Here is a 21,675-nt window from a genome sequence, read left to right on the forward strand (position 1 = left end):
CTAAACTTTGTTTTCACGCCCGTAATAACAGACTTTGAAAGCCATACTTAAAAACCTCACGCAACAGTGCGCCATCTAGTGAGACAAAAAACGATAGCCCTCATTGTCCCATGATTTTTTCTATTTAATGAAGCCTTGTACGAGTACAATCCTTCAACTCGTAAGTACTTCTGCATGGGCACGTAATCAGCAAAGGTACAATCCCTGCTAAGTGCAATCGCCGTTATCGTGGAGTGCACTGGAGTGATAACACGAGCTGGTGCAGCCAGTTGGCACCCAGGATCGGAAGGCGATGGCGGCCCTAAGGTTATTACTGGGTAAGTTAAGTCTCAATAAAAATAGTTCATATTTTTCAGCGACAAGAATTTACAATTTTCTTTAATTAATTACGTCACAAGGCTCGCTTTTTGAAGTAGGTATAAGGGATCGCCATTGCCGATCGGAATTATTTCCAAATATCCCTGTCCATGATAATAATAATCACTAAATTTTACACCTACCTACGCCATAGAATAATCTTAACTAAAGCAGCGTTTCCACCAATAATGTGCGAGGATGTGAAACGCTTCATTTACCTATCCTCGCACAGCACATCTCTAGTGGAAACAGCTGAGCGGAGCGAGGCTAGGCTAATGAGCGTTTCTATTGGTTCGTGACAAACACATTCCTCCAACACATCCTCGCACATCTCTGGTGGAAACCCTGCTTTACTTATAAAGATAGTTAGGATGTCTCTCGAGAGCTTTGGTAATATTAAACCAATTTTGTACAAAACATGTTCCTACCATCTACCATTTATCTCCTACTCGTATATACGACTCACTGCTGGGCACAGGCCTCCTCTCAGAATAAGAGGGCTTGGAGCGTAGTTCCCACGCGGGCCCAGTGCGGATTGGAAACTTCACACACACCATTGAATTGCTTCGCCAGTGTGTCCAGGCTTCCTCACGATATTTTCCTTTACCGCGAAGCCCGTGGTAAATGTCGAATGTAATTTCGCACATAAAGTCCGAAATACTCAGAGGTGTGAGTCCGCGGGCTCGAACCCACGATCATCTACTTCAATTCAATTCATTTATTTAAACAATTGAAGTAGGTACCTACATAATTATAATTATTAATAGGCATTTTATTTAATCTAGGTTACGTATTATATCTAGGTAAGTAGATACATACTATACTATTGGCTCAACTTTAATAACCAGGTGGTTTGCAGGTGGTAGGACCTTGTGCAAGGTCCGCCCGGATTGCTACCACCATCTTGCTCGCTAATCCTGCCGTGAAACAGCAGTGCTTGCACTGTTGTGTTTCGGCGTGGAGAGTAAGACAGCCGGTGAAATTACTGGCACTTGAGGGAGGTTGGCAACGCATCTGCAATCCCCCGGTGTTGCAGGTGTCTATGGGTGGTGGTGATCTTTTATCATCAGGAGACCCACTTGCTCGTTTGCCATCCAGTTGAATAAAAAAAAAAAAAAACCGCCTTCTACACCAAGACTATCTAATCATTAACTAGAATAGAATGCGTAAACTAGGATAGGTACATAAGTAGCCTGTATCTTAGAAAAAAATTGGCAGTTAAATACATTTCAAAAAAACTGCCAAATTTACATACTTGATTACTTATTATTTAAAGTTACGATTTAATGAGTAGGAAGGCTTGAGAGGCAAATAAGTCAAACCTTAGTAAGACGAGTTCTTTTCCCGCGGCAGTGAGCGCGTTGTGTGCGTGCGCGTGCGCATTCAACGCGACGGTGCAGCACCAGAACATGACGCTGACGCTGCAGACGCTCGACGGCGGCGGGATCCAGATACAGCTTCTACAGGGTAAGCACACATCATGAATCGTATTCATAATCATTTATTGCGATCATGTTCATTAGTACAATTACTGTAGATAGTAAACATGCCAGTACAGTAGGTACATGATACCCTGTCAGGGTACTGCAATATCCTTACATTCTAAATTGTTTCTCTTTCTAATACCATTAACCTTTTAACCGCCACAGCCGACAATTTTTTTTTCTGAAAACCGCTCCATTTGCGCCACGAAATGCCGACATGGCCACTATGGCACTTTTTGCAGCTGTCGTGTTTTACCGACCGTGGCAGTCAAAGGGTTAAACGAGCAAATTCTTCTCGGGATCTCGGAAACGGCAACAACGATTTCGATGAAATTTGGTATGTGGGGGTTTTCGGGGATGACAAATCGATTTAGCTTGGCCTCTCTGGGAAGACGCTTGTTATCGATTTTTAGCCCGAGCAAAGCTCAGTCGCCCAGGTATTAAATTTAAATTGTTGTGTTTTTGTGTTGTGTGTTGTTGTTTAAATCTTATATCTTTTAACAAGTATAATTATAGCATTTTTTTCATTTATCATTACAAGTTTACAGTATTACAGTAAAAAACCAATGCTCTTTAAAATCAGTTATACAAACAAAAAACTAGATTAAATAACAGTTAAAGACTAACTGAAGACCTCCCGATAGACCTCCAGTTGCTTCGGTTGGAAGAACCGTGAACCTACGGTTTTATCCAGGTCGTCCGTCCGTCTCGTTGGTGGACGCCTTACACTGCGCTTGCCGATCCGCGGTCTCCATTGTAGAACTTCGGCCCCAACGACCACCTGTTCTTCGTGCTATATGGCCTGCCACTCAACGAGCTAATTCCCTAAGTTATGTCGGTGACCCTCGTTATCCTATGTAGTTCCTCGTTTCTGACTCGATTCGATCCCGTAGAAAAATCTCGAGCATAGCCCTCTCCTCTCGATAGCTCGCTGAGCAACTCTTACCTATTTATAAGACTTAGGGGCTGTTGCTCTGGTGACCGAGCAATGGCGGTACCATATACCTGGTGGTCCGCCGGCTGGAGGAGGCTGTTGCGGCCATGGGATTGAAATAGCTCCTAAAATGTCTGGTGCAGAAGGCAAAGGGAAACCACTCCACTATCATTCCCAAGAAAGTCAACCTAGAGGTCTAAGATGGGATACCTCAAGTGCCAGTAACTTCACCGGCTGTCTTACTCTCCACGCCGAAACAGAACAGTGCAAGCACTGCTGCTTCACGGCAGGATTAGCGAGCAAGATGGTGGTAGCAATCCGGGCGGACCTTGCACAAGGTCCTACCACCTGCACATTATTCGAACAAAACAAACAGAGACGGCATCACAACCCGTCAGTTAAATTTAATCAATGGATGGTGAAACGGGGGTAACACTTATAACACTGGCAACATTTCTACTCCCACTCTCCCACTAATCATGCAGCTTATCATTCTCTTCCACAGGCAACAGTGAACTGATCGCGTCTACTATCGGTCGCTCCCTGATAACAACGGTGACGTCATCTGAAGATATAGAAGGGGGTGTGAAACTGTACATAGAGAGTATTGAGCTGAGCGTACAGACCCTGGTTGATGAGGCGGCTGGTGCCAGAGGACTCAGGATATCCTGGGACGGTGAAACTAACTCCACTTTTCAGGACTGCTATGATTTTGGTAAGTACTTTATTAAATCAGGTGTTACTTTGCGGAGATCAATGAACCATGCGATAGCTACGACTAGCAGTAGTACGTCGTCAACAAAGGTACTTATTTCATGCAGATTCTCCACCTCCAACTTGTAACACACATCACACAAACCCAACCATCACCGCACTACACTACTGGATTTCGAACTCAACCAGAGCTTGAAATTCAGACCAACACAACCGTTCACTACGCCACCAGCAGGGTTACTACGAAACTCGTCCCTCTGACACTTATACTATTTAATACGAGAGCGAGAGGGACGGTACGATACGAACTTCGAGTTTCGAGTTTCGTAGTAGCCCTGCAGGGCCTAATTGCATAAAAAATTACAAGTTAATAGTATTAGCGATTGTATTGAAATTCTATTGGGGTCGTTTTCAACGGACTCTAGAGTTGGCGTTTATCTCGCTCAAAAGCTCGGGATTACCATTGCCATATGGGTAAATGCGGCCTGTGTTTTTGGGTGGATGCCAGTGACGTCTCTTGACGACGTGTTTGCCTTATGTACGAGTAGGGAGTTGTTTGATTTATTTAAAATGATTTTTCATCACTTAAGCTCTGAAAGTACTCCTTTAAGTGCTCTTTTGTATTCACGAACTGGTAAGCAAGAAGATTGTAATGGGTAATACTTACCTCCAAACCTTCATGCTGGCATAATGCTGCTGGCCAGTGCTGGCTGAATGTGCCAAAGCCAAAGAGGCCATTAAAAAAAAAAGACGGTTTGGCGCGATAAATTTTATGCCGCTCTGTTACAAATTGCGTAGGTATACATTTATAACGGTTATTCTCTATTTCTTCGCATTTGTGATGTAAAGTAGTGTTCAACTCGAGTGTAAATGATCAATTACACCCGCGAACTATAAGCACCCTTGCTCGCTTTGCTCGCTCGTGCGCCTAAATATCTTAGGTGTAATTGATCACTAACAATCCTTGTTTGCTAATCTACTATTGTATTATAATTTTATTTCTATAAATAATTAACACAAAATCCCCTTTTTAGGTTCCAAACATTGGTACGGCGGACCTATGCAGATGAGCCAAATATTCCCCATCGAGAACGCCACAGTATTGGACATGGGCTATGTAACCAAAGAGAGCGACAACGGCGCAGTAATCGAGCGCTACTGGCTCAACTCCGCCGGCGAATACATCTACGTCAACCCTCAAGTTCCCCTCTTCGTGGACTATGGCAACGTCTCTAGCAACCAGATTTGCTTTAAAGCTGAAATCGCAGCTCCTTATTCCACTAGAAGGAACCATACAGAACTATCATATGACTTCTGGGTTCTGTCTGATGTAAAAGCAGCCCATCTACACGCCCTAGCTAACTATTTAGGAAAGCCTTCTGGTGTTCCAGACTACACCATGGTTAAGTATCCTATCTGGTCCACTTGGGCACAATTTTTCAGAGATATAAACGAAACTAATCTAATAGAGTATGCCAGTGAAATCAAAGCGTACGGCTTTGCAAATTCGCAATTGGAAATAGATGATATGTGGGAAGTCTGCTATGGATCTTTGAAGGTGAATGAGGATAAGTTTTCTAACTTCACGAAGCTGGTGCAGGATATTAAGGCGCTGGGCTACCGAGCAACGATCTGGATGCATCCTTTCATTAATCAGAACTGTGAACCGTGGTATTCCGAAGCTCTAAACAACAGGTGAGTACAATGTCACGCTGAAAAGTCCTAGTGTGCGACAAACTAACGATCAATAGATGAAACAATGTTGTGACCTCTGTTTCCAGTGGTATAAAGATAACAATGACCATTTCTCGATCGACCTTACATGATACTTTTTAAAAAAACCGGCCATGAGCGTGTCGGACACGCCCGAAATAGGGTTCCGTAGCCATTTCGAAAAAATTAAGTAATATTTTTCTAAGGATTTCGTATTTTGTACGGAATATTCCAAGTTTATGTATATTTTATACCTTAGGCTGCTATTTACTCTTAAACTACTAATAATTCTCAAGAAAACTTAACCGTTATAGTTTTCCTTGTAAGTTTGATATACTTACTACTGTCCTGAATTTTTTCAAATTTTTCTACCAGCCAGGTTAGATTTTAGAGGGGGGGGGGACGCCCGATTTTAACGAAAATTTGCACTGTAAAAGTTGAATATTTTGCAAACAGATCACTGAATCGAAAAATCGTCACAGCAACCCCCTAATGGTTTTTAAAGACCTAACTAACGATACCTCACACTACAAGGTTGGATAAGAAAACAAAAATCACCCCCCACTTTACGTCTATGGGAGGTACTCTAAAAAAATTTTTTTTTTATTTTTTATTGTACCATTTTGTCTGCATAGTTTACATATATATTCGTGCAAAATTACAGCTTTCTAGCATTGAAAGTCCCTGAGCAAAGCCGCGGACGGACAGACAGACAGACAGACATGGCGAAACTATAAGGGTTCCGTTTTTGCCATTTTGGCTCCGGAACCCTAAAAAGCTCGTACGTCAAAATCGAAAGTAACTGGAATGCAATATATTTACAAAACCGAGCCGAGGTGGCCTAGGTAGTCGTTTGACCTATTGCCTCTTCTGCAGCGGATCGTGGGTTCAAACCCCAACGCGCACCTCTGAGTTTTTTGAAATTCAAGTGCGAAATTACGTTTGAAATTTACCACGAGATCTTACGGCTTAGGAAAACATGCACCAACCTTTGAAGCAATTCAATGGAGTGTATGAAGTTCCCAATTCGCACTGCGCCTGCCTCTCATTCTGACAGGCCTGTGCCCAGTAGTGGGACGTATAGGCTAGGATGATCACAGCGTCCCTGTTTTTCTTCAGCTATCTGGTCCTCAACGAAGACGGCAGCCCTGACACCTCGTGGTGGAACGACAACGGCACGGTTGCGAGCTATGTGGACTTCACCAACCCCGCTGCAGCCGAGTGGTGGTACCAGCGCGTTAAGAAAATCGTCGATACTTATGACATTGACAGCCTCAAGTTTGATGCTGGCGAGAGCAGCTTCTCACCACAGGTACAGTCACCAGCATTAATATCTGCCACAGCGGAGCGTGCAAAATTATCTGACACGTCCTTCCGGCCCTAGAGATAGAGTCGTATCAGATTTTTATGCACGCTTGTTGTGACAGATATTGGTGCTGGTGACTGTACGGCGCATCTTACTGCTTGATTATGTAACTTCATCATCATCATCGTCAACTGAAAGACGTCCACCAAAGGACATTAGCCGCTCTCAAAGTAGACTGGAGATGGGTAAATCCATCCAAATTTGAAGATTCAAAAGAGTCAGATCCAAATCCCTTAGCGGCTACTTTTAAATGTTATCGACTCCGAGAAGTTAAGTACCTATACTAACTTCGAATCCTAATTGTAGTCTTTGCTCCGGCCTACCTGTTGCATCAAGCGGCCCGGATTTGTGATGAATCAATCACATTGGATCGGATATATTCGATCGGGCGCTGAGCAGGAGTTGTCAAATAACTGCTGGATGGCAAACGAGCAAGTGGGTCTCCTGATGGTAAGAGATCACCACTGCCCATATACACTCGCAACACCAGAGGGATTACAGATGCGTTGCCAACCTAGAGGCCTAAGATGGGATACCTCAAGTGCCAGTAATTTCACCGGCTGTCTTACTCTCCACGCCGAAACACAACAGTGCAAGCACTGCTGCTTCACGGCAGGATTAGCGAGCAAGATGGTGGTAGCAATCCGGGCGGACCTTGCACAAGGTCCTACCACCTGCAAAACTACATTACTGTGCCATGCCATATACAGCTATCTGTATCATAATATTGTCTTATTTAATACAATGACATTTTCCCCTCACAGATCCCAGTGCAGACAGGTGACGCAGACTTACATCCTCACCACATCACGCAGGCATACGTACGGACCTGCGCGCGATTCGGTAACATGATTGAAGTACGCACAGGGTTCAGGTATGTTCAGTATTATGGATATCTTAAATAAGTTCCTGTTAAAAATGTAATTCATTCATTTCATTTATTTATTTTGCTAAAACATACACAGTTGGTACAAATTTTAATGTTAATAGTGCAAATTACTTGAATGCATGTTCCGCCTGCAGCATGCAAAATTTATTTATTTTATTATTTAATTAATTTATTTATTTTGTTATTATTTTTTATTTATTTAATTTTTAACACAAGCTTTTTTACTTATTGGTTTTTTATTGACTGTACTTGCAATGTCGTCCAACTTACATAATGGAAGTGGGTCAAAATGAACTAAGTAGCAAGATTTACATAAAACCTTGTAAAAATATTAAGTAGGTACGTGACTTGAGGTCGTTTAGAATTTAGAAGAAAAATTACCTTTTCAACGGAGATCGTTTTACAGTTTAACTTTCTTTTCCATTACAGAATGTTTCGGTTATATAACCTAAGGGAGGTGGTGATGAGTGTCCTTTTTTTCTGTCTAAATGGACTTTATTCTGCATCTATTTGTTTTTTCTTTATTTCTTCTTCAGAACTCAAGACCTCCCAATTTTCGTCCGCATGGTGGACCGTGACTCCGCCTGGGGTCTCACCAACGGGCTCTCCACCATCATCACAACAACCTTCCAAATGAACTTGAACGGTTACACCTTGGTCTTGCCTGACATGATCGGTGGGAACGGGAAAAATCTAAACAACGCGAATTCTGCTCCGCCTACAAAGGAGCTGTTCATTCGATGGGTGCAGGCAAATACGTTCTTGCCAGCCATGCAGTTTTCTTTCTTGCCGTGGCGTTTCGACAACGAGGTAAGAAGATAGAAAATAGTTACACCAAGTGGCGCCCATTATGGGGCCAAAGAAGACAAATTATAGTTACACCAAATGGTGCCCATTATGGGACCAAAGAAGATGATATATTTACATTAAGTATAAGATATATTTACATTCGTTTTTATCCTCCTAAGGCCCAGCATGCAAAAATTAGAACTTATACATTTAAGCAAAAAGTCTAAAAAATTTGAGAGTTAAATATGAAGTAGGTTGTAGGATCTTTTTGTCTATTTCAAATTTAAGCTAATATTGTGTAATTTTCTTCATTGTTTATGTTTGTACTGCACTATAGTGATATCAAATCATATCTTCTCAAAACTCCCAGTGCCTGATTTTTACCTATACGAGTAACATTACTCCTTCATAATTTTATTCGACACTATTTGTCCCATTAACCTCTGGATGATTTAATAGTAGCTAGCTAGACTGCATTTTTATTACCCGACTGCCCGAAGGAGGGTTATGTTTTTCGAGCGTATGTATGTATGTATGTATGTGGGTATGTATGTCCATTGTCCATTTCTTTGGTCCTCGCTGCAGCCTAAACGGCTGGACGGATTGTAACATATGAGGTATCATTGGATTCGTCATAACTGTCGGAGTGACATAGGGTGTATAATATTACAAAAAAAAATATGGCGAAGGAATAAAAAAAATATTTTGTATTGTAACAATATGGGATTCAAATGAAAGCTAATAATCAGTCCATTCTAAATATATACGGGTTATAATACTTTTTATCTACTGTTTTCACAGAAATATCAAAAAAGTATAAAATAAAAAAAAGAAGCTCATTTAAGGTTCAACAGTCTTCATCTTGGTAATGGGTCCCGACTGTTCAACCTTTAATGAGCTTCTTGACAGAGTTCTAGACCACAACACTTATTTTCTTCCTTTTAGTTTTTAAGGCAGTCGGGTTTTTTGATTTTTTAATTAATCCCAATTTTTATTCCCAGACAGCTGAAATCAGTCTCAAGTACACTCAGTTGCATGCTGAGTATGCGGATGTGATATACGCAGCTATGAACGCGTCGACAGTGGACGGTCGGCCTGTCAATGGCCCGCTGTGGTGGATTGCCCCTACTGACACTGTAGCGCTGACTATTTGGGACCGTGAGTAGCTCCACCTAGTATACAATATATACCTTTTTACACTTTACATACTCACTGGCTCATCATCACCATCATATCAGCCGCAGGACGTCCACTGTTGGACATACGAGTAGGACTCCCTCATGAGTAAGGATAATAAATAATACATTGTAAACTAGTTTTTATATAGTAACTAATAAACACACAGGGCACACAGGATATACCTCAGCGTTTGTAAACAGTTTATAGACATATAGCCGGGTTACTCTCGATTTTCCCTTTTCGCCAAATGACAATATAGCTCAAACGTCTGGATTGTGTAATGTCTTTGTTGCTATATAGACATGAACGCTAAATGTATCTTTAGCAAAACGTCTGGATCTTAGAATGTTACAATTTAAAATATTCTAGTAGCGAAACATCATTATCTTAGAATGTCTTTATTACTTAATAGACATAAACGCTAAATGGCCCGGTAACGAAACGTTTGTATCTCAAAATGTCTTAAATAGTATATAAACATGAACGCCAAATAGCCCGTTAGCAAAACGTCTGGATCTTAAAATGGCAAGTGTTGATATGATTCTTAATGATTCAAACTCCTTTCCACACAGTCGATTATTATCTATTGTTTAAATCCTGGCCACTTCAACATAGTAGCTCTTACATATTATCATAGGAGACATAGGACTGGTAGGTATACCAGTAGTGTGATTCATTGCATTTCCAGACGTTTTGCTACTAACTCGTTCTGTGGTCATGACAGTCAACTAATTTTGCTTTCGAGGAATTAAGTATTCTAATTATAAAGACTATTTTAATTTCCAGACGTATGGCTAATAACTCCTTCTGTGTTCATGTCAATCAACTAATTAGACTTTCGGTTAATTAGGTATTCTCTAATCACACGGACTATTTAATATTTCCAAACGTTTGGCTACTTGCTCATTTCAATTCTGTGACGTCCTGCTAAATTGACAGTTTGTTGACTGAGTATTCTACTTTCATGTCATTCAGCTGAATTGACTCTTTGCTGACTGTGTATTTTACTGTTATGTCATCTAGCTGAAATGGTCCTTTGGCGAAAAGGGAAATTCGAGAGTAACCCCATATATACTTACCTACTATTTTAGCCCTCTAGGCCGGCAACGCTTCCGTTATCATCCATTGTTGGAGGTACTCAATTCATTGATGCTGATGTTAATACGCCATGGTGGTTCCTTGCTCGTTTTCCACCCCATGGCATAAAATCTCCAAATTGTCTTAATACATTTTACATTTGTTTCCAGAGTACCTCCTTGGCGAGGACATAATAGTGGCACCAGTTTTAGTAGAAAATGCGACTACCCGTGACATTTATCTGCCAGAAGGCGAATGGCTAGCCAAAGGGCTTTCAACGGAAGCCTATACAGGACCAATTTGGCTTTTAGACTATCCAGCACCCTTAGATGAGTTGCCGTACTTCGTTCGGAAGGGAACCAACGAGCCTGACGCCGCGAGCACGCCTCATGTTGCTGACATCCTGGTAGCTGTAGCGGTTGTTATGCTAGTTTTTAATGATTAACGACCCGTTAATCAATTACCTGCCGCACTCAGAAATTATTTAATTATAATTGGATATACACACACAGGATCCTTATTTGAAATACAAAACTACTTCACGACTCGGAAGTCATTTAACGCAAAACGAAGGATTATTCATTTTGGTGTGCGGCCAATTTGTATTTATTGATTTAAGTTAAGAAGTTCTGTATTACCTATGTTGTTTTTATTGATTTTATGACATTTATTTTGAAACCTTACATAATTGATAATAGTATTCATTAAGCGTCTGATGTAAAATGACATTACAGTGGATATAAATATTATGAAGCATTTTTTTTTTTTATAAAAAATAATAAACATGTTTTTTATAGTTATAATTTAATATATTATACATTATAATACAAAGCGTTTTCTGCTTAATTACAACAAAAACGAATCCGCCTTATTTACAATCACTTTCTGGGCCCGGTTTATCCTAAAGATAGCGAAATTATAGTGCAATAGAAAATCTATTGTAAAGCCTTATGTTCACGCGACGTATTTTTAGGCGTAGTCGACACGCTGTTTATCACTTTTTTGTATTTTTTTGTAAATTTTCGGCGCCGTATACGCACGATTACAAAACGCGCCTGAAAAATACGCCATGTGCCGCCTAATGCATACGTATCTTTTGATACAGTTATTTGCAATATCTTTGATAATTGAAACTGGAATCGGATGGATTAACGTCACTGTTTGTAATAATTTAGACAAGACTCCAAAATTAATGGCGAATCAATTAATTAATTTCTTATTGGAGACTTAATTTTGATTTCTAATAACACAGACTTCCTATAATGTAACGTATTTACTGTATTTATTAAAAAAAAAACTATATTCTTACTATATTTGCTAGGGTAACTAGTCTATTCCTATTCTACTGACGACAACTGCTGCTTTTATTAACATTTTGCCAGAAATTCAAGTGTAAATTTTCTAGAAATTAATTAATTAATTAAACATTTAATTATTTTGGAGCCATGTCCATATTATTGCAAACAATAATGTTATCCGTCCGACTCTTAGTTACAAAACAAAGGCAGTATTGTTCGCGCTAACATTCGCGATCGCATCCACTACCTCTTTCTACCCTCATTTTATACCGTGTGACGTGTGACAGAAAGTAGTGGTAAAAACAATTGTGACTACAAGTGTGTTAATAGTCAAGGCCTCAGTTTCCATTTGGTAAATAGACGGGTGAAGTTCGGTCTTACAAGAAATTTTACACTCTAACAAAGAACGGTAGGGTATCTAGCGGCGCGGGATAATTCCGTATCCAGTCACCCCCCTCCAACCGGCGGGAGGGGTCGCCTTGCTCCAGCCACCCTCCTGCTGGGAGATAGATGTCCCTCTCTCGAGATCCTCGCTCCACCACAGGAGCTACTAGGATAGTTTCGCCGAGAAGATATTCTGCAGAAAAATAAGTTTAAAATGTATACTTAACCTCCTGAGGTCCATCATACAAATATTTTATTGGGCCACACGAGGGTAAAGGTAATAATATGAGGTGTTACACAGGTGTAAAGGTGTAAATGTATACTGGTACGATATTTAGAAATTCAATTCCTGATCCCAATCAAGGCTAATAAGTTTTATGCAATCCCACCCATGGCTGTTATTATTCCCATGGTGGAAATTAAATCCTAAATATGTTGTTCTATTAATGTATTGTACACGATACTTTTGATTCGGTGATCAGCAACCAATTTTTCTAGGTTAATAACGTGTTTTTTTTTAAGTTAAACAGAGATTTAATTTCTTGAGACCTCGTCTATTAAATTCCATTTTGGCTGGGGATTAATATTTTTCAGCTCCTGATCGCGGGTTCAAAATCACCGTGAATCAATCATCGCAATGCAAAGAAATATTTAAACATCATCGTCACTCGTCCAATGTTCTATGACTTACCGTCCCAAATGTCATGTGCTGCGGTATCGTTGGGCGCTATCCACCAGACCGGTGGATTGACAGGCGAACCATCCCTTACTGACCGCTGACAGGCCGTCATTATCTGGTCAGAGTACTTCGCATGCAGCTGCACGAACTTCTTGCTTAATTCGATCGTCTGCAAAGATCATTAATAATTACATCATCGTCGACATCCGCCGGACGTCCACATAGGCCTCCCCCAACGACCTCCATTTGTTTCGGGCGGAAGCGGCATGCATCAGCCGTGAATCTGCGGCTTTAACTAGGTCCGCTGTCCATCTCGTTGGTGGAGGTCCTACGTTGCGCTTGCCGATCTGCGGTCTCCATTTGAGAGCTTTTCGGCCCCAACGGTCATCTGTTCTCCGTGCTATGTGGTCTGCCCACTTCAACGAGCTAATTTGCTTGGCTATGTCGAAAATCCTACATAGGTACATGCAGTCTTTCTATTATACCAATAGTCAGTGGCAAGTTGATGCAAAATGCAGACCTTAGTAAGGTTCGTCGTTGTATTTATAACTTGCAATAGGCAAAATTTGAAAAATGCCGCTATTGGCACTTAACATGTCATCAAAGCAACTACTATAACCATTGATCTGGAAATGTTTATGATTGAAGGCCAACATAACGAATAAAAATTACTTAAACCAAAAGAATTAGAAATAGAAATAGAAATAGAAATAGAAGACATTTATTCACATTCACAAAGACACACAAATACAACCAAACTAAAAAACAACAACAGCAAACACAAATAAAACAAAAAAAAAAAAAAAAGAAATACAAAAATTAAAATATATGATTTTGTGTGTCCTCGCAAAAGTGAAACGGCCGCTGACTCAGCATTATGCTGAGGCGTTAAACGCCTGCAGCGCTGATATTCTGTCAGAACCGTCAGAATTAAGCGATAACATCGTCAATGTAGATGTCCTCAACGTTTTGCACGTGCTAAATGAGTTCTACAAAAAAGCAGTCAAACTTTTCTAAATGTCTAAATGTTAACTGGTTATTTTCAAAAACTTGAGAACCAACTTCGTTATCGAAATCCCATGGCACGTAGGAGAACTGCATGCTGGGCATAAAAGTGTTCGCCTGCAGCCATCGGATGAACAGCTCCTTAGTTGGCTCCTCATTGTAGCTGAGAAATGTATGAAAAAATATGTGTATATATTATTATGTGTAGGTACTTGTTTGTCAACTACGATATAACTAAGAATATTAAGATAAAGATCAACTAGTTATGATGCATAATTTACATCTTTACTCGTGTTATGAAGGAATTAAAGGTCAAATCTGTCGCAGAACCGCGGATAAAAAATCATAAGGTAGGTTCTTTAAACTACTTTGACCTTTCTTGTTTATTTTCTTCTACAAAAGTCTGGAAATAGTTCGATGCTCATGGACATTACCCACCCATTCCCTCCAATCATATCAGGCAGCACGAGGGGATATCCATTCATGTTCATCTGCAGAAGCGTCGTGATCAAGGTTGGGAGTCCGTTCTCGAAAGTCCAGTAGGTGTCCTTGTCTATCATACGCACGAAGATAGGGAGGTCTTGTGTTCTGTAAAAAAAATAAACAGTCTTAAGATTTTCAGCTAGGAAGATTCTCAAATGGACATCGTGGAATGGAATGCTCCATATTAGAAAAATTCTACTACTTCCAATATATGTTGAAAGTGAGTTTTCGAATCGAGTCCACGAATTTAATGCCCTTGATAGTATGTCAATGCAACAATTTGCAAGCACAGTGATCAATGTGATCATCATTATGATAATTTATGATCCTCATAGACTATTGTAGAACAGGCAACACGACAATAAGACATTCTCATTTGAGAAACTACGGGATTTAGAAAACCATTTTTCATAAATAAATATAGCATTGGACGACTGACGTAGGTTAAATTGCTATGGACAATGGAATACCTGTATCCAGATCTAACTTCTGTAATGGGTCCAAACTGCGCAGCAGCACGCAGGTAGTCCGCAGTAATCACTCCTGGCTGGTCACGGATGTCGCCCTTGAGGACAGGGATCTAGAAAAATTCTCAGCATCCTTCAGATGTTCCCATTGAGTTTTAGTTGGGACTCAAGACTAGCCTTACGACTTTAAAGACAAAAATAATAAAAGAGGTACATGTCACACAAGCACACACTTCAAAACGGGTGAAAGAAACACGGAACATTTCCTTATCAAATATTTACTGTGTTCAAGCATTTTAGGTCAAAAATGTAACATTTGAACTCTCGGTACTTTCCTACTTATTGTAGCAGCGTAGCTAGTTATTTACACTTATAATACCTGGGGTGCCCAGCTTGATTCACCTCCATCGAACTTGTAGCTGTCGAACCCGTAAGCTTTCTGGATGTTCTCGAGTCGACCGACGTACCAGCTGCGAGCCTCGGGCTTGGTGAAGTCCACATAGGCGGTGGTTGTGCCGTTGTCGTTCCACCAACTCGTCTCCACTGAGCCGTACTCTGAGGATACTAGGTAGCTGGAAAGGAATATACGACGTAAGCAGGTGTGTTAGGCTCTAAGTATGAGTATGAACTTCGAGTCAGAGCATACCTAACTCAAGAGAAAAAACAGCTAATATTCGTACCTACTCGGAAATGAACGTTCTGTACCACCATGAATTTGCGGGATAAAGACTGTTCTTGCAGTCTTTTCCTTTATTTTTATTATCTGTTGTGCTAGTGTCCACATAGCTGTACACACGAAACGAATTGATTCTGCTAACCCCATTTTACCTTTCTGTTACTAACTTGGAAGCACAAACATCTATTTACGGACAATTATTAATAAATATTTGGTTTATTTATACTTTGAAACCTATCGACGTACAAACGTTTTCATTTTTAATATCTATATTGTATGTGTATTGATGATTATGCAATGGGACTTACCCCTTTTTAAGCGCTTCTGTGTACCACGGTTCACATCCTTTATTGATGAATGGATGCGTCCAAATAGTCACTCTAAACCCCTTTCCTTTCAACATGTTCACAGTATTCTTCATATTAGGAAACCTATCCACATCAACAGTCTGAGATCCATAGCAGACCTCCCAGAGATCATCAATCTCCAACTGACTATTAGGAAAGCCATTACTGTTGATTTCATCAGCAAACTTAAGCACCACATCGTGATTAACATGATTCTTGTATCTAGCCCAAGTCGACCAAATGGGGTACTTCATCATCAGGGCATCTGGTACCCCGGACGGTTTCCCTAGATACTTTTCAACGGCGTATTCGTGTGCCTTTCTAACATCATCGAAGATACCAACAGCATATATCAGTTCGTTTCTATCTCTCTTGCTGGAGTAAGGGGGCTTAACTTGCGCTATGAAACATGCTGCGTTCTTTTCAAGGTCATTTTGGTCGATAAACAGTGGGACTTTTTTGTCGAAGTAGTAGAAGATTCCTTCGGAGTTGAGCCAGTAGGGTTCTGCGACGCCGCAGTTGTCGGCCTCTTTTGTGACATACGCGTAGTCGACAAGAGTGAGCCGCTCGATTGGCCAGTACTGTCGCTTCTGTTGAGGACCACCGTACCAGTGACGTGAACCTAAAAGTGAATAGTTCGAAAAATCATAAGGTGTGTATTGCTGTATTTTATTGTTTAAAAAACGTATAAGAAATGAAACTGATTCTGGAAATTTAAGGTAAGCTGGTAGCAAGCAGATACTAAAATATTAAACAAATAAATAACCGTAGGTGATATGGGCAAGAAAAACTAAAAAAGAGATACTTCTCAATATTTATTACGAGCCTATAAAGAGGCGATGAGACCCATAAGTGGAACATGTGGAACATAATAAAAACGGGTGAATAAATAACAAAAGCATTACCTAAGTTAATACAGTCCTCCAGCCGTATCCCCTTAGGAGCTTCCCAGGTGATGGTGATGATCTGTCCAGTCCTGGCTCCGGCCACAGCCTCCACAGCAATGCGAACGGTCGTGTCGTTCGCGAACTGGATGACTACGTCGCCGTCTTGGACGACGTCTTTGATAGTACCGGTGCGGCGGCCAATGACCGAGATGACTTCGGAGAGACCCTCTGTGGGTGGGAAATGGGAAGCTGGGATGAGAATAATGAAGCCCAAACTGTTATTATCTGGTTTGCATGACTTTGGGTTTCTGTAAAAAGGAATACTTAAATACTTAGATAGTCGTAGATCTGAATAACCTATTCCTTGCATATGCCTTGTTGGGACCCTGATCCGGGGATCACTCCAAAATTTTAGGCTATATTTTTGTATTTTTATCAAAATCTTCGTTATTAATATTATTTGAAACAAAGGAGGCTAGAAAGCAGTTTTTTTACATTTGGTGTGATTCCATTCGTAAGAAAGGTTAAACTTGTTCATTAGTATGAATATGATTAAGTACTATACTACTCGACACATCTATTCCAAAGCTTACTTCTCTTCAGCAACAGGTTGAGTCCTCCGTAAGGGTTGTCTTCGAGCTTGGCCTGCAGGTCAGGAGTGTTCAGCACGGTGATGTCAACAGCCAGCGTGCATACTGCTAGTGCCGCCAGGACTAGGAAAATATTTTGTATAAAGAACGTAAAAATATGTAATATGTATGTTATTTGAGAATCCTTGGTGTCCACCACTTGGCAGTGTGTGGTTTTATTTCATTAAGTAGTTACCGAAACCTTACTTTTTGGCTTACAAGTTTGGCTTTTCGGGCGCGGATATATGGACCTCTCCGCAAATTAACGCCTGATTCAATAAATCATTTAAATATTTGTTATTATTGGACATAAAATAAGAATAAGTTCTATGTATCGGGTGTCCCAAAAAGGGCGCAAGATTTCAATTTGCCGCCATTTTTGTATTTTAGTGCTCGCAACCCTAAAAAAACTATTTGACAGCTGAATGTTTAGGGTTTGTAAAAATGGCGGTATAAGTACGAAAGATCAACGTGTTTTTATTAATCTAATCTATTTCAAAAGAAGTTTGGCGTGGGTCTGATTCTGATGAGGTTAAAGCTTAACATTTTAAGACTTAGTCAGCACTATATCTACACATACCTACCCGTGCTAAATTACAGGTTTCTAGCACTAGCAGTCTCTAAACTAAGATGCAGACGGATATGCCGGAACAATAACATTTTAAAACCACGGAACCCTAAAAATATTACTTTCTAGTACCTTCTTTCAAGGTCTCCCGGACATGAACTGTTTGTTCCAAGATTTCTGCAGAACCAATCAATACTGCTGCAACCATGTATTATAATAATTGGTGTTTTGTAAAGACTTAAATTAGATACAGCTGGTAATTAACTGAGATTGGTGTAATTATGAATACAATGGAACAGGAATTCCGAGTAGATAAATAATGGAATGAAAAACAATCTGTTTACTATCAATGAAATCGATACGTCGTGGGGCCTCTGGAAATGTTAAAAATTCAAGGTTAAATTCGCGGCTTCGCTTCAGTAAAAGAATAAAATAAAAATATTTTTATTCATGACATTTAAGTTTTTTTTTTACTAGCTATTGCCCGCGACTCCGTCCGCTTTGAATTGGTTTATCGCTAAAACGTGGGAACTATGCTATCTTCCGGAATAAAAACTAATCCTATATCCTTCCCCGGGACTCAATCTGTATATCGAATGTCATCTCAATCGGTTCAGCGCTTTTGGGTTCAGACGTGAAGAGGTAGCAAACAAACAAACAAACAGACTTAAGTACAAACTTTCGTATACGTAATATGTATAAGGGGGATGAGAAAGTCGGAAACAGAGACAAATTGTCACGAAATTGTCCTAGCTCAGATTGATGTCGGTATTGCTGTCGACGCTGCCTGGTCTTCCGTTGGAACTGTTTTACTACAAAACTAATACAATTAACTTACACCAGACTAATATTATAAATGTGTTTTTTTTTATAAAAACAGGGGGCAAACGAGCAGACGGGTCACCTGATGGAGAGCGATCACCGTCGCCCATGGACACCCGCAACACGAGGGGAATCACAGGTGCGTTGCCGACCCTTTAAGGAATTGATAGGCTCGTTTTTTAAAGATCCCTAAGTTGTAACGCTCCGGTAATGTTGCCGCTGTAAGCTGATTCCAGATCTTCGTCGTGCGAGGAAAGAAGTTTCGCTTAAAACGCACGGTACTAGACTGCCAATCATCAAGAAGGTGAGGATGGTGTGTTTGTATGTTTGCCCGTTTTTCACGTCGAAACGCGGAGGGACGAATTGACGTGAATTTACCGTAGAGATAGTTTATGGGCCAAAGATTGACATAGGCTACTTTTTATCCCCGAAAATGCCCAGCTCCCGAGGGAACAGCGCGCGATAACCGAATTTTACGCGGACGAAGTCCCGGGCAAAAGCTAGTAACTTAAAAAATAAACAGTGAAATATAAGCTACTAGCTGCCCCTGCTTTGCTCGGGCTTTATTTTCGAATAAGATTTGATCAAAGGCACTTAGTACCTAATATTTTTCAGCTTCATTCCCAAATACTGCAACCGCGCGAAACGGAAAACGGAAAGGGAAAATCTAAAGACTCCAATCTTTTAAAAGTCACTCAACTAATGTCGTTCAGTTGGACGAGTACGTATCTATGTTTTAATTATTATTTGCTGTTGTTAAAGGGCTCACACGGTAGGTATATCTCTTACAGTTTTTGACTTCTCCCTACTGACCCATTTTTGGATTGATCATTCCTATATGGGTATGTTAAAAAATGTAATTACCTATAATTTACATCGTAATGCTCAACTCAGAACTGCTCATTCAATCATGAGAGATAAAATAAAAAATGACTCTGGCATCTCAGTACCCTTAGTGTAATTTTTCGGTTACAAAATACGTCTCGACCGCGTTCGCGTAAAATCTCAATTTGTATGGAAACACGGACATCGCAAACGTTCCGCTGGAGGCGCTGTTCGTGTTTCCATACAAATTGAGATTTTAACGCGAACGCGATCGAGACGTATTTTGTAACCGAAAACTTACGCTAAGGGCACAGTATTTGTAAAAAAGATAAAAGATACTCCTAGCACTTAACCAATGTGGTTATGACCTAACTTACCACACAGCGTGACGGCCATCCTGAAGGGCGCTCCACACAACACTGCCGCCAGGGCCGGGGTCGCGGGCTTTATACCACTATTAACGTTATATTAACGGCATCATTATGACACCAATTTAATTGCTGCAGATCTATTAAGGACCTTACACACTGCAGGAAGTTGATATATTCAGTCTTCATTAGTTTAAATCCTTACTACTAATACGAAAGTAACTTTTCGTATGTTGCCTCTTCACGCTACTCTGTGCCCTTAGTGTAAGGTTTCGATTACAAAATACGTCTCGATAGCGCCTCTAGCGGAACGTTTGCGATGTTCGTGTTTCCATAAAAATTTAGATTTTAACGCGAATCTGTGGTAGTGTTGCCCAATTCAGATATATTTTTTAATTTTTTTAAATATGGAGAAATAAATTATAATAAATATTTTCCCATGTTCAGGAGGCTAAACTCTTTCGATTCCTGTAGCAATTTACAGGTGTTAAAAAAATTAAATCTTGTCAATTCTTTGAAATTACTGTTTTTATCGATGAAAATAATTAGCGGGACCCCTGATCTTTATATTTCTTTGTCAGATGTTGGCAAATAGATTATAACTTGTCTAAACGGCTCTTAAGTCGACGTCAGCGCCACTTAGTCGGCGCTACAACAACAATACCCGCAAAAACTGGCGAACGTTTGGAATAGCACTCACGCGCATGATAACTATTCTCCGCTGGACATTTGTAATTCCGTTTTAATTATACGTTGGCTGTATCTTCAAGGGAACATCGCAGCAGGTGGCTGAATGGTTCTAAATCAAATCTTAATGATAATAATGATGTTATAAAAGGTGTTAATTAAATAATTGAAAATCTGAAAGGTGTTCAGAATCGAGAGTAAAATCGAATACACTATAGTTCAAAGCGGGCTAATAAATGTTTTTATCCCTTTTTTACTGTGCCCAGTTTAAATGTAACGTACATATTTTTATTAAAATAATCATTAATTAATAATAATAATAATATAAGAGAATAATTTAATTTAATCTATTTTTATTTACGTGAAGGTAAGTACATTCGTGCAAGATTACAGCTTTCTAGCATTGATAGTCCCTGAGCAAAGCCGCGGACGGACAGACAGACAGGCAGACATAGCGAAACTATAAGGGTTCCGTTTTGGCCATTTTGGCTACGGAACCCTAAAACGGCGAAGCGCAAGTGACAAATCAAGAATAGAAATAAAATTACTGAGTTAGCAAAACATACGAATTTTTTTTAATAAGTACATTTTTTTTTATTCGACTGGATGGCAAACGAGCAAGTGGGTTTCCTGATGGTAAGAGATCACCACCGTCCATAAACATCTGCAACACCATGGGGTTGGTAATTAGGGTAAGTATTTAAAAAATAAAATAAACGTAAAATATTATAGAGTTAATTTTCATTTTAATATCAGTAAAGTAACAATTTAACGTGCATCTATTATTTAAATATTTCTAAAAATCTATAATTAGATTATTAAATTACTTACTTACCTACTTAGTAAAGTAAGGTTTATTTAAGTAAACTGTCAAAAAAACAAGACCAGCCAGGAAATCATTAATGCCTTTAATCGTATTCAGACTGAAGATATAAATGCCCTATCCATCATCCCGGCGGAAATACTTGTCCTCGGTTGTCCAGCATGAAGTCATTAGACGGGTGCACGCCAACCACACAGCCGTACTACGTTTTTAAACCTCGACACA

At 40.0% G+C, this 21,675-nt stretch overlaps 2 protein-coding genes across 2 annotated transcripts; one reads left to right on the top strand and one right to left on the bottom strand.

Annotated features, from left to right (window-relative positions):
• The first annotated feature begins 192 nt into the window (after positions 1-192).
• Positions 193-11,568, top strand: LOC141440077 (myogenesis-regulating glycosidase-like). Its single transcript, XM_074104560.1, has 9 exons — positions 193-317; positions 1,711-1,824; positions 3,281-3,490; positions 4,524-5,184; positions 6,322-6,514; positions 7,333-7,442; positions 7,994-8,267; positions 9,248-9,404; positions 10,673-11,568. Exons 1-9 carry the CDS (start codon positions 293-295, stop codon positions 10,945-10,947), a joined length of 2,019 nt encoding a protein of 672 aa, XP_073960661.1. The 5' UTR covers positions 193-292; the 3' UTR covers positions 10,948-11,568.
• On the bottom strand, positions 11,335-20,033 carry LOC141440078 (myogenesis-regulating glycosidase-like). Its single transcript, XM_074104561.1, has 10 exons — positions 19,950-20,033; positions 17,322-17,441; positions 16,747-16,956; positions 15,803-16,463; positions 15,198-15,390; positions 14,822-14,931; positions 14,307-14,456; positions 13,926-14,031; positions 12,876-13,032; positions 11,335-12,377 (listed from the first exon to the last, which is right to left on the bottom strand). The coding sequence occupies exons 1-10, from the start codon at positions 19,966-19,968 to the stop codon at positions 12,190-12,192; spliced, it is 1,914 nt and encodes a 637-aa protein (XP_073960662.1). The 5' UTR covers positions 19,969-20,033; the 3' UTR covers positions 11,335-12,189.
• Positions 20,034-21,675: the final 1,642 nt, after the last annotated feature.

Source organism: Choristoneura fumiferana, chromosome 21 (genome assembly GCF_025370935.1).
Source record: "Choristoneura fumiferana chromosome 21, NRCan_CFum_1, whole genome shotgun sequence".
In the NCBI taxonomy this organism is placed as follows: domain Eukaryota; kingdom Metazoa; phylum Arthropoda; class Insecta; order Lepidoptera; family Tortricidae; genus Choristoneura; species Choristoneura fumiferana.

Excerpts from the sequence above, each read along its gene's own strand:
- LOC141440077 (XM_074104560.1), top strand. The coding sequence starts at position 293 with ATGGCGGCCCTAAGGTTATTACTGG. Across the intron at positions 3,491-4,523 it reads TCAGGACTGCTATGATTTTG|GTTCCAAACATTGGTACGGC; the intron begins GTAAGTACTTTA and ends TCCCCTTTTTAG. Across the intron at positions 6,515-7,332 it reads AGAGCAGCTTCTCACCACAG|ATCCCAGTGCAGACAGGTGA; the intron begins GTACAGTCACCA and ends TTCCCCTCACAG.
- LOC141440078 (XM_074104561.1), bottom strand. Across the intron at positions 15,391-15,802 it reads ACAGAAGCGCTTAAAAAGGG|CTACCTAGTATCCTCAGAGT; the intron begins GTAAGTCCCATT and ends ATTCCTTTCCAG. Across the intron at positions 14,932-15,197 it reads AATCAAGCTGGGCACCCCAG|ATCCCTGTCCTCAAGGGCGA; the intron begins GTATTATAAGTG and ends GAATTTTTCTAG.